The sequence below is a fragment of the Lutjanus erythropterus genome, chromosome 15, assembly GCF_056507025.1.
Source record: "Lutjanus erythropterus isolate fLutEry1 chromosome 15, fLutEry1.hap2, whole genome shotgun sequence".
NCBI lineage: Eukaryota > Metazoa > Chordata > Actinopteri > Lutjaniformes > Lutjanidae > Lutjanus > Lutjanus erythropterus.
Genome location: NC_139331.1, coordinates 20624388 through 20636543, shown reverse-complemented (window position 1 = coordinate 20636543; position 12156 = coordinate 20624388). Strand labels below are relative to the sequence as shown.

At 40.3% G+C, this 12156-nt stretch overlaps 1 protein-coding gene across 2 annotated transcripts in view; it reads right to left on the bottom strand.

Moving 5' to 3' along the window:
• Positions 1 to 671: 671 nt before the first annotated feature.
• The window catches only part of susd6 (sushi domain containing 6), a 41564-nt gene continuing 30079 nt past the window's right edge, over positions 672 to 12156 (bottom strand). For both annotated transcript variants that reach the window (XM_084736931.1, XM_084736930.1), the window contains exons 3-7: positions 6584 to 6778; positions 5162 to 5356; positions 4905 to 5043; positions 2382 to 2857; positions 672 to 1706 (exon numbers count right to left, since the gene is read on the bottom strand). In XM_084736931.1, coding sequence (XP_084593057.1) covers positions 1681 to 1706; positions 2382 to 2857; positions 4905 to 5043; positions 5162 to 5356; positions 6584 to 6778 — 1031 coding nt within the window. In that variant the 3' untranslated portion in view covers positions 672 to 1680. The remainder of the gene's footprint in view (positions 1707 to 2381; positions 2858 to 4904; positions 5044 to 5161; positions 5357 to 6583; positions 6779 to 12156) is intronic.

The window sequence follows — 12156 nt, the reverse complement described above, 5'->3', positions numbered from 1 at the left end:
TGGGAGGGATTCTTTCCTATGGTGAGAGACTGGGACATTGTGCAGCCAGTCTGTGATCTGAAGAGAGACAAATCAGACGATGGCTGTGTCGAGGCCGACCATATGAGGACATGTCATCTCCTGCCGAGCTGACACACAAAGATGCACACTCACATGCGCATACACACACACACCACGCACGCACGCACGCACGCACGCACACACACACACACACAGTAACTCAAAGCAAACGGAGCCACTCACCAAACAATAAATACAGTGGGAAGAAAAGTAAACAACCTTAAAGGGACGCAGCACGCAAAAATCAAAAGTACATATTTTTCCTCCTACCTGTAGTGCTATTTATCCATACATACAGTTTTGGTGCATCTACTCATCTACATTACAGCCCAGTTGAGGAGGACAATATTATGTTAACATCTCTTGCTGTCTTGAGCACAAGCCTCTCGTCCATGAGTAGATGCACACCTCTTGCTCACAACAAGGTCTGTGAATTATCTTGAATAACAAACGTCATGAGACAAACATTGCGTCAAGAGAATGCAGACATCTGTACGACCAATATCTCCACATCACACAAAAACAATCTAGATGCATAAATAGCACTACAGGTAAGTGCATTTTTGATTTTGGGGTGAAGTGTCCTTTAAAGTTTCAGTCATGTGCCCAACCACTGTGTTTAAAGACAACCCTCTCCTCAGCTTTCAGACAAAATGTGGCGTTATGTCTCCCTCTCCTCTTACAGGTTAAGATATATAGCACAGTCCTGGAACCAAAACACCAATCAATCCCACTCATGCAACAGAAGAAGCACCTTCTAGACACCAGGTGCAGCTGGCAACAGAAAAGAAACAGAGCAGGAAAGGCTTTTTTTTTTATAGTTGTGATATGGTGCTTCCTTGTAAAACGCTGCACCCTGCTTTTAGCTCTTGTGAAGTGGTTCTCAATCCCACTAATCCATATGCTAGACGCCACCCGGATACACAGACAGCTAGAGAGAGAGACAGAGGAGGCTTCATGCTTCATTCAGAGTGGGCCACCGTGCTGTGACAGCAATAACTAAAAACAACATGCAGCATTCACAAAGCGGGCTGCGAAAAAAACCCAGCCGCCACTCACAACTTTTCAAGTACAGCGGGAAGACGATTCTGATTCTGAGCGCCACAGCATCAGGAGCAAACATCACAAGTTATTTTTTCATCTGAAGTAATCCCAGACAGAGTCGATGTGTCTCGATTGCTATAGCTTTCTCCGATGGAGCCTCCGTAAGCCATGTTAATATAGAGAACTACACCTGGGAGGAGGCAAGTGTACGGTAATACATAACCTATAGTACACAACCTTGACTCAGTATGTTTTACTCATATACATAGGGATCTACAGGATTTACGTTGAGCTGGCACCACTTGTCTTTGCTTTGATCCAGCAGCTGGGTCCAGTGGTGCTCCATCATTGCTTACGATGCAGTGAGTACTGGTTGTTGGCTTTTGCTCTGCATGGGTAGCAATGGCAGAGGAGGTTGCACGGGGGAAATGGGCGTATTTCTAGTCTTTTCTCTCCTGGCTGCCGTGGGGAGTCGGGGAGGGGGGGTGGGTCGACAGCCACAGTCAGTCCTGGTCAGCAGTGAGAGATAGGGAAATAGGGGCTCTGCTGCTGATGCTGATAGCAGGCTGGCAGGCTTCATGCTTCTTTCAACAGGGGAATATCTGCAGGGGAACAGAACAGATATATCAGAATAGAGCAATGGCTCAGGAGTCAGCTGTCTTCCCACCATACAGTCATGCAATCCATTACATCACCAAAAAAAAAAAAAAAACTAGTATAACTGGATTTCCTTTGTGTTTAAGTCCTGAGAAGTCATTGCTTTGGCCTGTCCTCAAATTCTGTCCCTGTTGTCTACTGTACACAATCTCTGACTGAGATCTTAACAAATAAAACAACAGGCAGTGAAAAGGTTAGTTCAGTACTACTGCATGTAAATTGTAAAATTGTAATGCTTGATAAATTGAAATGTTTAGGTGAAATTACTCATTATATTATGAATTGATATCCAATACAGACAGTGCAAACTTTTAATTATTCATGCTTTAGTGACTCTTAGCAGGTGTTTATTGTCCTCGCTAGTCCTTGGAAACAAAATAAAATGCTGTACATCAATGACCATGTTTCTTGTTGTGAGAGCTAGACGGATAAACCTGTATATCCGATCATCACATACTGTATACATCTGCAAGACGATAAGTCTGTGGTTTATTCTGTAACTGCTAACTGTTGTGTTACTGCATACTATGAATTCTTTGATTAACAAAGTTCAGGGGTTCCCATCAAAAATGGTGTATATTATGTGTTGCAAATGTGTGACGTGGGCTGTCTCCTCTTACCATCAGAAAACTCATCCGTAGAGGTGACCGAAAGCAGACTGTGCTGGTCGCTGCTCTCAGAGTCTCTACGGAGCGGTAGGGGGCCTGCGCATGCACCCCCAGGGTGCTCTCTAGCCCATGATGATGAAGAAGAGGAGGAGGAAGAGGGGGCCTGATGAACCAGCACCGTCTCTGCATGACGGCGGGATGAGAAGGATGATGATGAGGACGTTGATGGGAGACAGAAGTCTAAGTCTCTGTGGTGGCGGGTTCTGCTAGGGCCTTGGCCTCCCGTGGCTCCCTGAGGAAGCCCCTCAGAGAGCACGATGGGGACTCGAGACTCTGGAGGGGCTGCAGGAGGTGGTGGAGAAGGAGGAGGGCCGGAAGCACCACAGGGTCCACTGCTTCCATATACGGCCTCTTCGTAGGAGGGCAGCGTCACCTGGACACCTTCCACCATGATGGAGCTGGGCTGACCTGAGACTCCCTGCTCCCTCCTGATGGACAGAGAGAGACAAAGACAGAGTGAGACGGACAGAAGAACAAGTGCGGACAAGGTGGAACACGACATCAGGCTCAGGTTGATAGGCATGATGCAATCATGTGTGTTGCGTGCCGCAGCAGAAGAGGTGATTAGCGTTGACTGTACAATCCCTTTATAGCAGGCAGCACTAAGCCCTGAGGCCCACCACACAATCAACAAGAGTGCCAATGAGCATTAGATCAAATCATTCTGGCCTTTTTATCACAGAGCCACAGCCGATGTGGCTACTGACTGTGATCAGATTAATTCCTTTTACTTTCATTTCTCAAGTATTTCAGAAATGCAGACTTGTAAAACTAGTTGCCAGGTCTTTTTTGCATCTTGTATGGAGAACTTGTTTATGTAACTAGTTTCAACCAAAACTTCTGAACAATAGGTGTGTCCACAGGGAGGATTAATAGCATGATCTGCTGCGTTACTTTGTGATGCATTGGAAAGTGGTTTACGGCACAGATTATAAAAAGGCAATGTCCTTCCAAAGCAAACAGATCTAAACCTGTCAAGAGATTGTTCCAACCACAGTTTGTGAGAAGCGATACATTGATTAAAAAAAAAAAAAAAAACTCTTTAACATGTTGCCCCTCTTCAATAAAGCCAAGAAGATAACAAAATGCATACAGAGCGACAGAGACTGAAGCACATTATTGGCCTACTTGAAATATGTGATCTGGGAAGTGTCTTCCCTAGGAACAACTTAACAATAGAGTCCATTAAAGCAAGCAAAACAAGGTTCAGTGCCCAGCTGCATAAAAGCGTTGCCCGTAAATTTTCATCTAAGGATGCCTTAGAAAAAATAAGACTTGTACTTGAATCAAAATAAGGATTTCCTTAGGATAACGTAAACCAATACCCTTTAATCTCCAAGTGTTTGCATTTAGCTACTCAAGTGTTCCCTTAAGTCCTTAGAAATCATATTCCTCAGAAAATTTTAAGGGACCCATAATGATCTCTTAAAAGTTAAATAATCTAACATAAGCCAGTGGCTGAATTTATGGTGGTTGAACTGGAGGATATCAAGACACATTTTTTGGAACAGGGAAAACTTACAGGACATTTTGAGAGATGTTAGCAACTTATTAGTGAGTAAATCTGAAGGGAGCACTAGTAAATTCGTACCTAGCTAACCAAATGTAAATATAGATTTGTTTCACATTAAAATGAGCTATATTGTTCTATTGAAACTTGCCAGTTTTTGTTCAAGTTTGTCTCCTTTCGTGCTTTCACAGTAATATTTTTATATATCTTCAATACTTCAATACATCGACAGTTTGTTTCACAACAAGATTTCTCAGATTGATTTTGTCAGTCACTACTTACCACATCACATTTCTTTTGTCTGGATTAAATTTACTTTGGATTATGTGCTTGTGCTTTCCATATTCTTTGAGGAGAACAACATTCTCATTGTTTTCTCTTTGTTGTCCATTTTAGAACACTGGCAATAACTCAGTCAAGTAACATTAACAAATAATGTGCACATGTGCTGAATTATGACGGCAACTACTGTGAAAGCCTTAAGCTAAACACTAGAAGACTTTATGCAGTGAACCTAAAGAAATCCCTTAGCATAGGGGAATATTTTGATTAAGGGGCAAACTTAAGTTCAAAACATAAGGTACTTTATGTAACTGCACACAGTGTTTCACAGAAGACCCTCTTCTACTTTAAACAATGCAAATTGTGTGGACAGGTAATTAAACAGCTTGAAATTCATACATTCATTCAAATCTATTATGGACATATACCTAGTACACGATTCTGTAAAGATATGCTGTGTGACTACAACTCTGATATACATGGCACCTAAAACAACAAGGGAAATCTTGTCATAACAAGACTGATTAGCCAAAACAACCAAAATAAGATCTGGGATGGAAGAAACTAGAATCTGTCTTTAGTTTTCATGAACAGCACTAGCACTAGTAAATATTGGCATGAGATAGATACCAATTGTGTCAGCAGTAAACAATTATTATACTCAGGGATCATAAATTAATTACCTGCTGTGATGGAAGGACTTGAGCTTTGGCTGTACAAGAACAAACAGCACCACTAAAAGCAGGATGAGTGCCACAGAACTGGCAGTGGACGCCACAATAGACAGAGCTGGTATACCCAGTGGGGAGCTTGGCTCCTTGTCTGAGGGACACAGGAAGAAGAGAGGAAGTGAAAATGTAGTTCACAGATTTTGATTTACATTTCCTGCACCAGGATGTGGTAGAACACATAAAGGTGAAAGTTAGCTGAGCTGACAGACCTTGTGTGAGTCGACAGCTGATCTGCATTGGACCGTCCCACTCGCCGTTCTGACAGGTGAGGAACTTGTAGTCACCCTTCAGGGCGTAGCCCTCGTCGCAGAAATACTCGATGACTGTCTTCTGGGTGAGGCGGTGGCAGGGAGATGGGTGGCAGCGGTAGCCCCCGTTCTCTGGTTCAGTGGGGGGCGAACACACTGGGAGGAGGCAAAGAAAACAGAGATTTTAACTTTTTGTTGTGTGCCTGAAAATGTGTTTGGTCTTATTTCTACCTGTGGTCAGGTTTGATTCCTGCTGTCTTAATGCTCATATCTGGGTGAAATTTCCCACTGTTCTCTGCTGGCTCTCAAGGACAATCCTCACTATTGTTGTTGTTGTGAGAAATAATCATGTTCAAATGTAGCTCATCATCAAATGAACTCGACTTGAAATGTTTTTAGTGATGAAAAGTGATGAAAACGCATCATTCCAGTTAAAATAAGGTTTTATAGGCAGGAATATTTTTTACTCAGATAGCCATAGGCAAGCATTTAAGCCAAGAAAGAAGAGCTTATAGAGCATACACTACCTTAAATTGTATTAACCTTTATCATACCAACATACTTAATATGGAAGAGACCCTTTTCCACACACATGTGCTGGCTTGTCTAGATTCAGTTTGACTTGAGGCATCAGCCCAGCACGGCAGGGATTTGAATCTCCATTACAAGAGGGCTACATGCCTGTCTGTGTCATTTAACTGATGACACTTATCTTGAGTCAAGTCCATGCAAATCAACACAGCAAAGACCAGCACCTGGGGTCCCCCGTGAATAAACTAATTTAAGAAACAAGCTAAATGCTGACTCATTTCTTTTGACTTTATTAGTTATTAGTAATTAAAGTCACCTGAATAAAAATTACAGATTATTATTGTCTTTGGAAAGTTAGTTAATTTGCTTGTTGTTTAAAATGAAAATAGACACAGATGCAGCAGACACAGATTTCCTCATGTGCTCTGTCTATCTCCTTCCAAATGACAGTGTTGATAGTGTGTGATACTTTGAATTATTTATTGAATTCATGTTTGTCATAGGCCCTAATTTAATCTAGTAAAACTGCAAAGGTAAAATTGGGTGATTTTGACAGGGGTCCCTGAGGATCCTAATACCGTGGTATTTTTAAAAAGCACTAATTAAAAAGAAACAGAAATGTTGTAGAATGATATGAAGTCATTAGGAACAATTTGTTCTTCAGGGCATTAAAAATTGTAATGATAGAATAAATCAACTATAAAATATGACAAAAAGTTCAACTCTGGGCTCTACAGGTATCCCAGTCATTAAGATTAAGGTTAAAAGAGAGATTTTTAAAAGTTTTGATGGGACACTAAATTTTGTTCTTTAGTGCTTTATCATAGGTATGTAATTTTGCATCTTGCTCACCATTACTCTTGATGCAGCGTGGTGGCTGATGGGACCAGGCCCCAGAGCTGGTACAAATGATGCTGGTGGGTCCATCTGCAGTGTAGCCGGGCCCGCAGCCATAAGTCAGCAGGGTGCCCGGTGGAAAAGAGCCCCGGTTAGCTTCGGTCTGGTTCAGCAAGTCTCCGTGCTGCACGCCGGGTGGTCGCGCACAACCTAGACAAACAGAAACAAGAGAAGAGAGCAAGAATAAGTTGGCTGCTTGACAACTTAAAAGAAGAAGCCCTTCAGCTTTTACTTTCTGAACGGGACAAATGTAAGATATGAAGCTTCTTCCTCTGGCTCTAGGCTGGATCATTTTCTACTTTTGTAAGGCACTACCAGCTTCAGGCCAGCAGCCAAACTGGGATCCTGAGCTATATTTTAATAATGTAAGGTAATTTTAAGATGTGTAAGTAAACTCAGCAGAATTAAAAACTGCCGGTAGACAGGATATGGAGCATCTTAATTTTCAATTTATTCAGTGATTTCCACATATCACAGGCCTGCTGGGGAAACGAGGACAATCTGTGTCACATATGGCCTGATTCTTTGAAGAATAACGTACTAATATTATGTCAAATAAACAGTGTTTCCATGAGTATATCACTAATGGTGCTTGTTATGGCTTGCTCCATCACAGCCTAATAGAGAACCTTGATAATAATTTTCCAGTGACTCTATTACATTAATGTGGTGCTGCTGGAATATTGTGCTGTTCTTTCATTACACTGACATAAACTGTCGGCTGGTCTCCACTGCAGGCAGCTGCCAGTGGGTCAAACAACTTTTCACAGGGAGACTCTGTCGAGTTGACAGGTTGAGCTGATAATTAAAGCTCAGAGGTATTGTTACGTGAAACTAGACTGTATTTTACACAGACGAGGGAGAAGCGCTGCATCAACATGACAAGTTAGGTGGAGACAGCCATGCTGTGCCATATAGAGAATACCTGAAGTGGATTAAAATGTCACAAGGACCTTCATATAGATCTAATTTCTCTCGATTATCTCCTGCTCATTAAACTGTCTTCTTCCCACGCCAGCATTGGGTCTATTTGTCTGGCAATGAGACGGCATCTTTAGCGAGGCTCATTTTCTTGGCACTAATGACAGACTTGAAGCTCCAAGCCGGCCAATTATGACAGGATGAGGCAGAAGACCTGAAGTTAATTGTACTTTGATCCACCTTCCCATGCTCTATCTATGATGTTGTAGTGTCACGCCAGCTCCTTGTGTCTAAGAGTGTGTTTCATCGCAGTATGAGAGCAAATCATCTGAATCTGTGCTGCACTCCCACAGCTCCAAACACTGTTCCTGCACACACACAGGCTCATGTTAATATACACACACATTTGGAGCTGCAATCTGGCGAGAGCAGAGAATCTAAATCCAGCAGGTCTGACATAACATTGCAACACCTGTGTAAACTGAGGCACGACAGCAGGAGGTTGACTGTAGTTTTAGCATTATTGATCTCCAAGAAAGTACTACAGAGCCCATAGATACAGACATACCAACTGTATTACAAGTGATCTGACTAATCTAGGAAATGCTTCTGCAAGAATTTGGGGTTGGCATCAGGGGAAATTTTCTAATATGCACACTGGACACTTAAAATCTGGGCCATTATATGTATACCAAATCTGTCATTTTAAGTCAAAGATTTTCAGTGTTTTATCTGTACATTTTATCTGTTTGATTTATTAAATTGAATTATACAATGTGCAGTATTTTTTCTCAGTAACAAGACATAAGTAAATTTAAAAACACTCCCACAATAAAGAACATTAATAATCCATCAACACTAATGACCATATGGCTCATTATTTAATCCCTGGTCTGAGTATTTATAAAACATATTAGCCATGGTCTATTGCAGGGTCTTATCACTCGCATGATATAAACAAACACACCAACATTGCAAACAGCCACTTTGTCTTGCCTGTGTGTGTGTTTAGAGATTGAAAGGGAGACTATTTCCACAGCAGTGCCTCTAACATCCTCTAATCTCCGGGGAGAAACGTCGCTCTAAGCTGGCAGCACAAGATTAAATGCAAACACTCAAATGTGCGAGCACCTACTCAGCAACACACACACACACACATGCACACACATGCACACAGAGGAACAAAGTCAACACCCACAAACAAAGACACTCCCAGGACATGGTGTGATACCAAAGGGTGTGTTATTGAATTCAGCTGAGAACAGATTTAGTTTATGTGCTCAAGAAGTGCGAACACTGCTTAACACAGGTTTAATAACACTATAGTTATGACTAAACTATGACTGATCATACTGAAGGTCAGTTGTAGCTTACTCAAAATCTTATGTTTCTTTGTCATAAGATATTTTCATATAGGACTAATTCATTATTAAATTAATTTTAACCTGGTTTATGAAATTGATCATTTGGATTGAGTCATTCTTTAAGAAACAAAGTCAAAATTCTCATATTTCAGCTTCTAATGTGAATATTTTCTGCTTTCTTTAGTCATCTCTGACAGTAAACTGATAACTTGGGGCTGTGGACAAAACAAGACATTTGAGGACATCATCTTGGTCACTGGGAAATACTGATTGATATTTTTCACCTTTTTCTGATATTTTATAGACCAAACAACTAATCAATTAATTGAGAAATTAAATCAACTGATTTAGTGACTGAAAAAAATCATTACTCGCACTCCTTGCTACAACTAATTATTATTTTAAATTTTAAGTAGCTGCTGATTATCTTTTTGATAATTCACTTTATTATTTGGTCTATAAAATGCTAGAAAGTGGTGAAAATGCCCAGTACTTATTTTGTTTGGCCAGTAGTTAATTATATATCTTTTCTTTTTGGGCTATCATATAGGACAAAGAAGAGCTGAAAATACATTACGTGACAGCAAACACCCTGGTTTTATGTCTCAAAAACAAGCTGAGGGTTTGTTTAATATAATAATAACACAATATGTGCTAAAGCAGTTTCAATCCTAACACATCTATGCTCTTTCTCACACATGCAGAAACACTATCTGCACTTGCATGTTTTAAGATGCCATTTGACACCGTGACCTGAGCGGTTGTTCGCGGAGCTGCTTCAGGGCAACTAAAAGCTCTCTAAGGAGGAGACAGTGCTAATGGAGGTGGTAAAGGTGATGAATTGATGACCCTGGGCTGGAAGGCGGCAGGGGACAAAAAGGCCGCAGGGGGCAGTTTAGGACAATAGCCTGTAGCCAGCAGCAACTGTTATGATCTTTTGTGGTGTGCTGCAAAGCAGTCAATAACACTGCAGAAGACAGATGAGTGTTAATCAGCTTCTGAGTTTGAATTGCTTTCTCATCTGCAGGACTGCCTCAAGTATTTAGTATTCATTTTCATATACAAAGTATACCATTGTAAATAAAAAGCTGTTCTTAATGACTTGCCTGGTTAAACGAAAGTAAAATAAAATAAAAATACAAATACAGCATTGTTGTTTAATACCAAATATGATGCAATGATTTTTAAACATTGGGTCTTGTCAAACCTGAAAATGTAACAAAGGCTTCGTACACACAGAGGTCTTCACACTGCATGTAAACTGCTTGATATATGTAATGAAGGGAGAATTAGAATTAGAATTAGAGAATTAGACCAACTAGTTTTTCTTGCAGCTTTAAGCAAATCCACTGTTTATACTGCTAAATCTACAAGGTACTTCATGGAACCACTCAAGGGTTAATTCTTACAGAGAGATCGGATTCACAGAGGTCAGTGAATACAGGTCATTCTAGCTGAACCATGAAGCCAGTAAAATGTCCATTTTGAAACTTGCGGTCCTTTCAGTGCAACAAACCAGGCTCCCCCTCTCATGCCAGGAAAAGTTTGTGCTTCCTGTACAAACCAGCCAGAGTTTCCCAATGTCATTTGCATATATTGCACTTACACGAGTAAATTGGCTGTGTGGTTATATGGCATTAAAACAATTTTAAACAAGCCTTTACCTGCCATGAAACACACACCGCCAGGCATGTTCACTATTACAGTGCGTGAAGGAGCAAAATCTACCAACATAACAATGCTGCTAATTGGACTGCATTAACTGAAATAAGGCTGTCAAAATTATTGATTGTTACTTTACCTACTTACCTTTTCAATACCACAAACTTAGAATAATGCAGTACTGACATTCAGTTTCATTGAAATAACCAAGCTATATAAAAAAAAAAGAAAAGATCTAAGTGCTCATTTGAAACCTCAGTCCACTTCAGTCTTTATTTTCCTACTTGAAATTTGGCTTGCAGCACAAAAAGCAAAACAGAGTTCTGTGACTTGTTCTGTGACCATGTGCAGGTCTCTAATTTCAAAAACAAACAAACAAAAAAGTATTTTGTGTGCCTAGGACTTTCTCTTTTTGCTGTGGTATTGAGTATTGGATCAAAGTTTAAAATTCTGGTATTGTGACAACCTTAAACTGAAACGCACACAAAAAATGTCAGTTTCACAGTCATAATATGTAATACCAGCAACACAAGGCTCATACTGAAATTACTTTTAAAAGGTGACATTGGCTGATCGATAGGACACCAATCAGGCAGCACCTAATGATTATCTTTAAAATTATTAATCTAGCGATTTTTTTTTGGATTAATCGAGTAATCTATCAATTAATTTATTGATTGATCTAACAATTACTTTGTATTATTCAATGATATAACAATTAATTTACTTAAAATACATATCATATTAATCTAATCTGCCTTATTTAAGAGACACCATGCCTGATCAGAAAAATATTGAACCTTAAATTCAAAAACGAGCTAATGATGCATATTAATTTAAAAACTAATCACTGTTGACCCTTAACTGAACGGAAAAATCAGTATTTTGACTGACTAGGACTAGTCATGACATACAATTATTTCATCACTGGTGTCATAGGCAAGATGATCACTAGTAGTGCATTTTTGCATCAGTGTGAGCCAAAGAAAATAGTGTTAGTTTAAGCCATTTCTCACTCATGTGGCTGATAAAGTTAACAGAGAGAACAAAATGGCCAAATGACATGATTGGATGACTCACAAAATAAAGTTAACAGCAGCAGTGCCGAAACTACTTTTAACGTGACATCACGGGGTGATGAAGAAACATCTAGAAAATCTATCCTAAGTGACTTCTACTAACAGAAACACATTACACATGTTGATAATCCTGATACATTGTGCTTGGGTGCTGACAAAAAGTAAACAGGATGATGATGATGCTGCTGCTGCTGCAGAATGACAGGCCGCTCGGTGCTTCACTTCCAGCTCTCATGTGAAGCAATTTGTTCCACTGTGATAAGTCATGTCCAGTTTGTGGAGCTTAAAGAGAGCCAAACTGTTGCATCTCTGTCTAAAATACTCCTACATGTTTGATGATCATGGTGAGGCTTGCTCGATGCTCCAAACCTGGTACCAAAAGTGTGTTGAATTGAGCCGAGCTGTACCATACAGTAGAAACATGCCATTAGTAGCAACCAACAATATGGACCCCAAATACAGATTAGATATGCAAAATGCACACACAGACTTTCCTTGCACA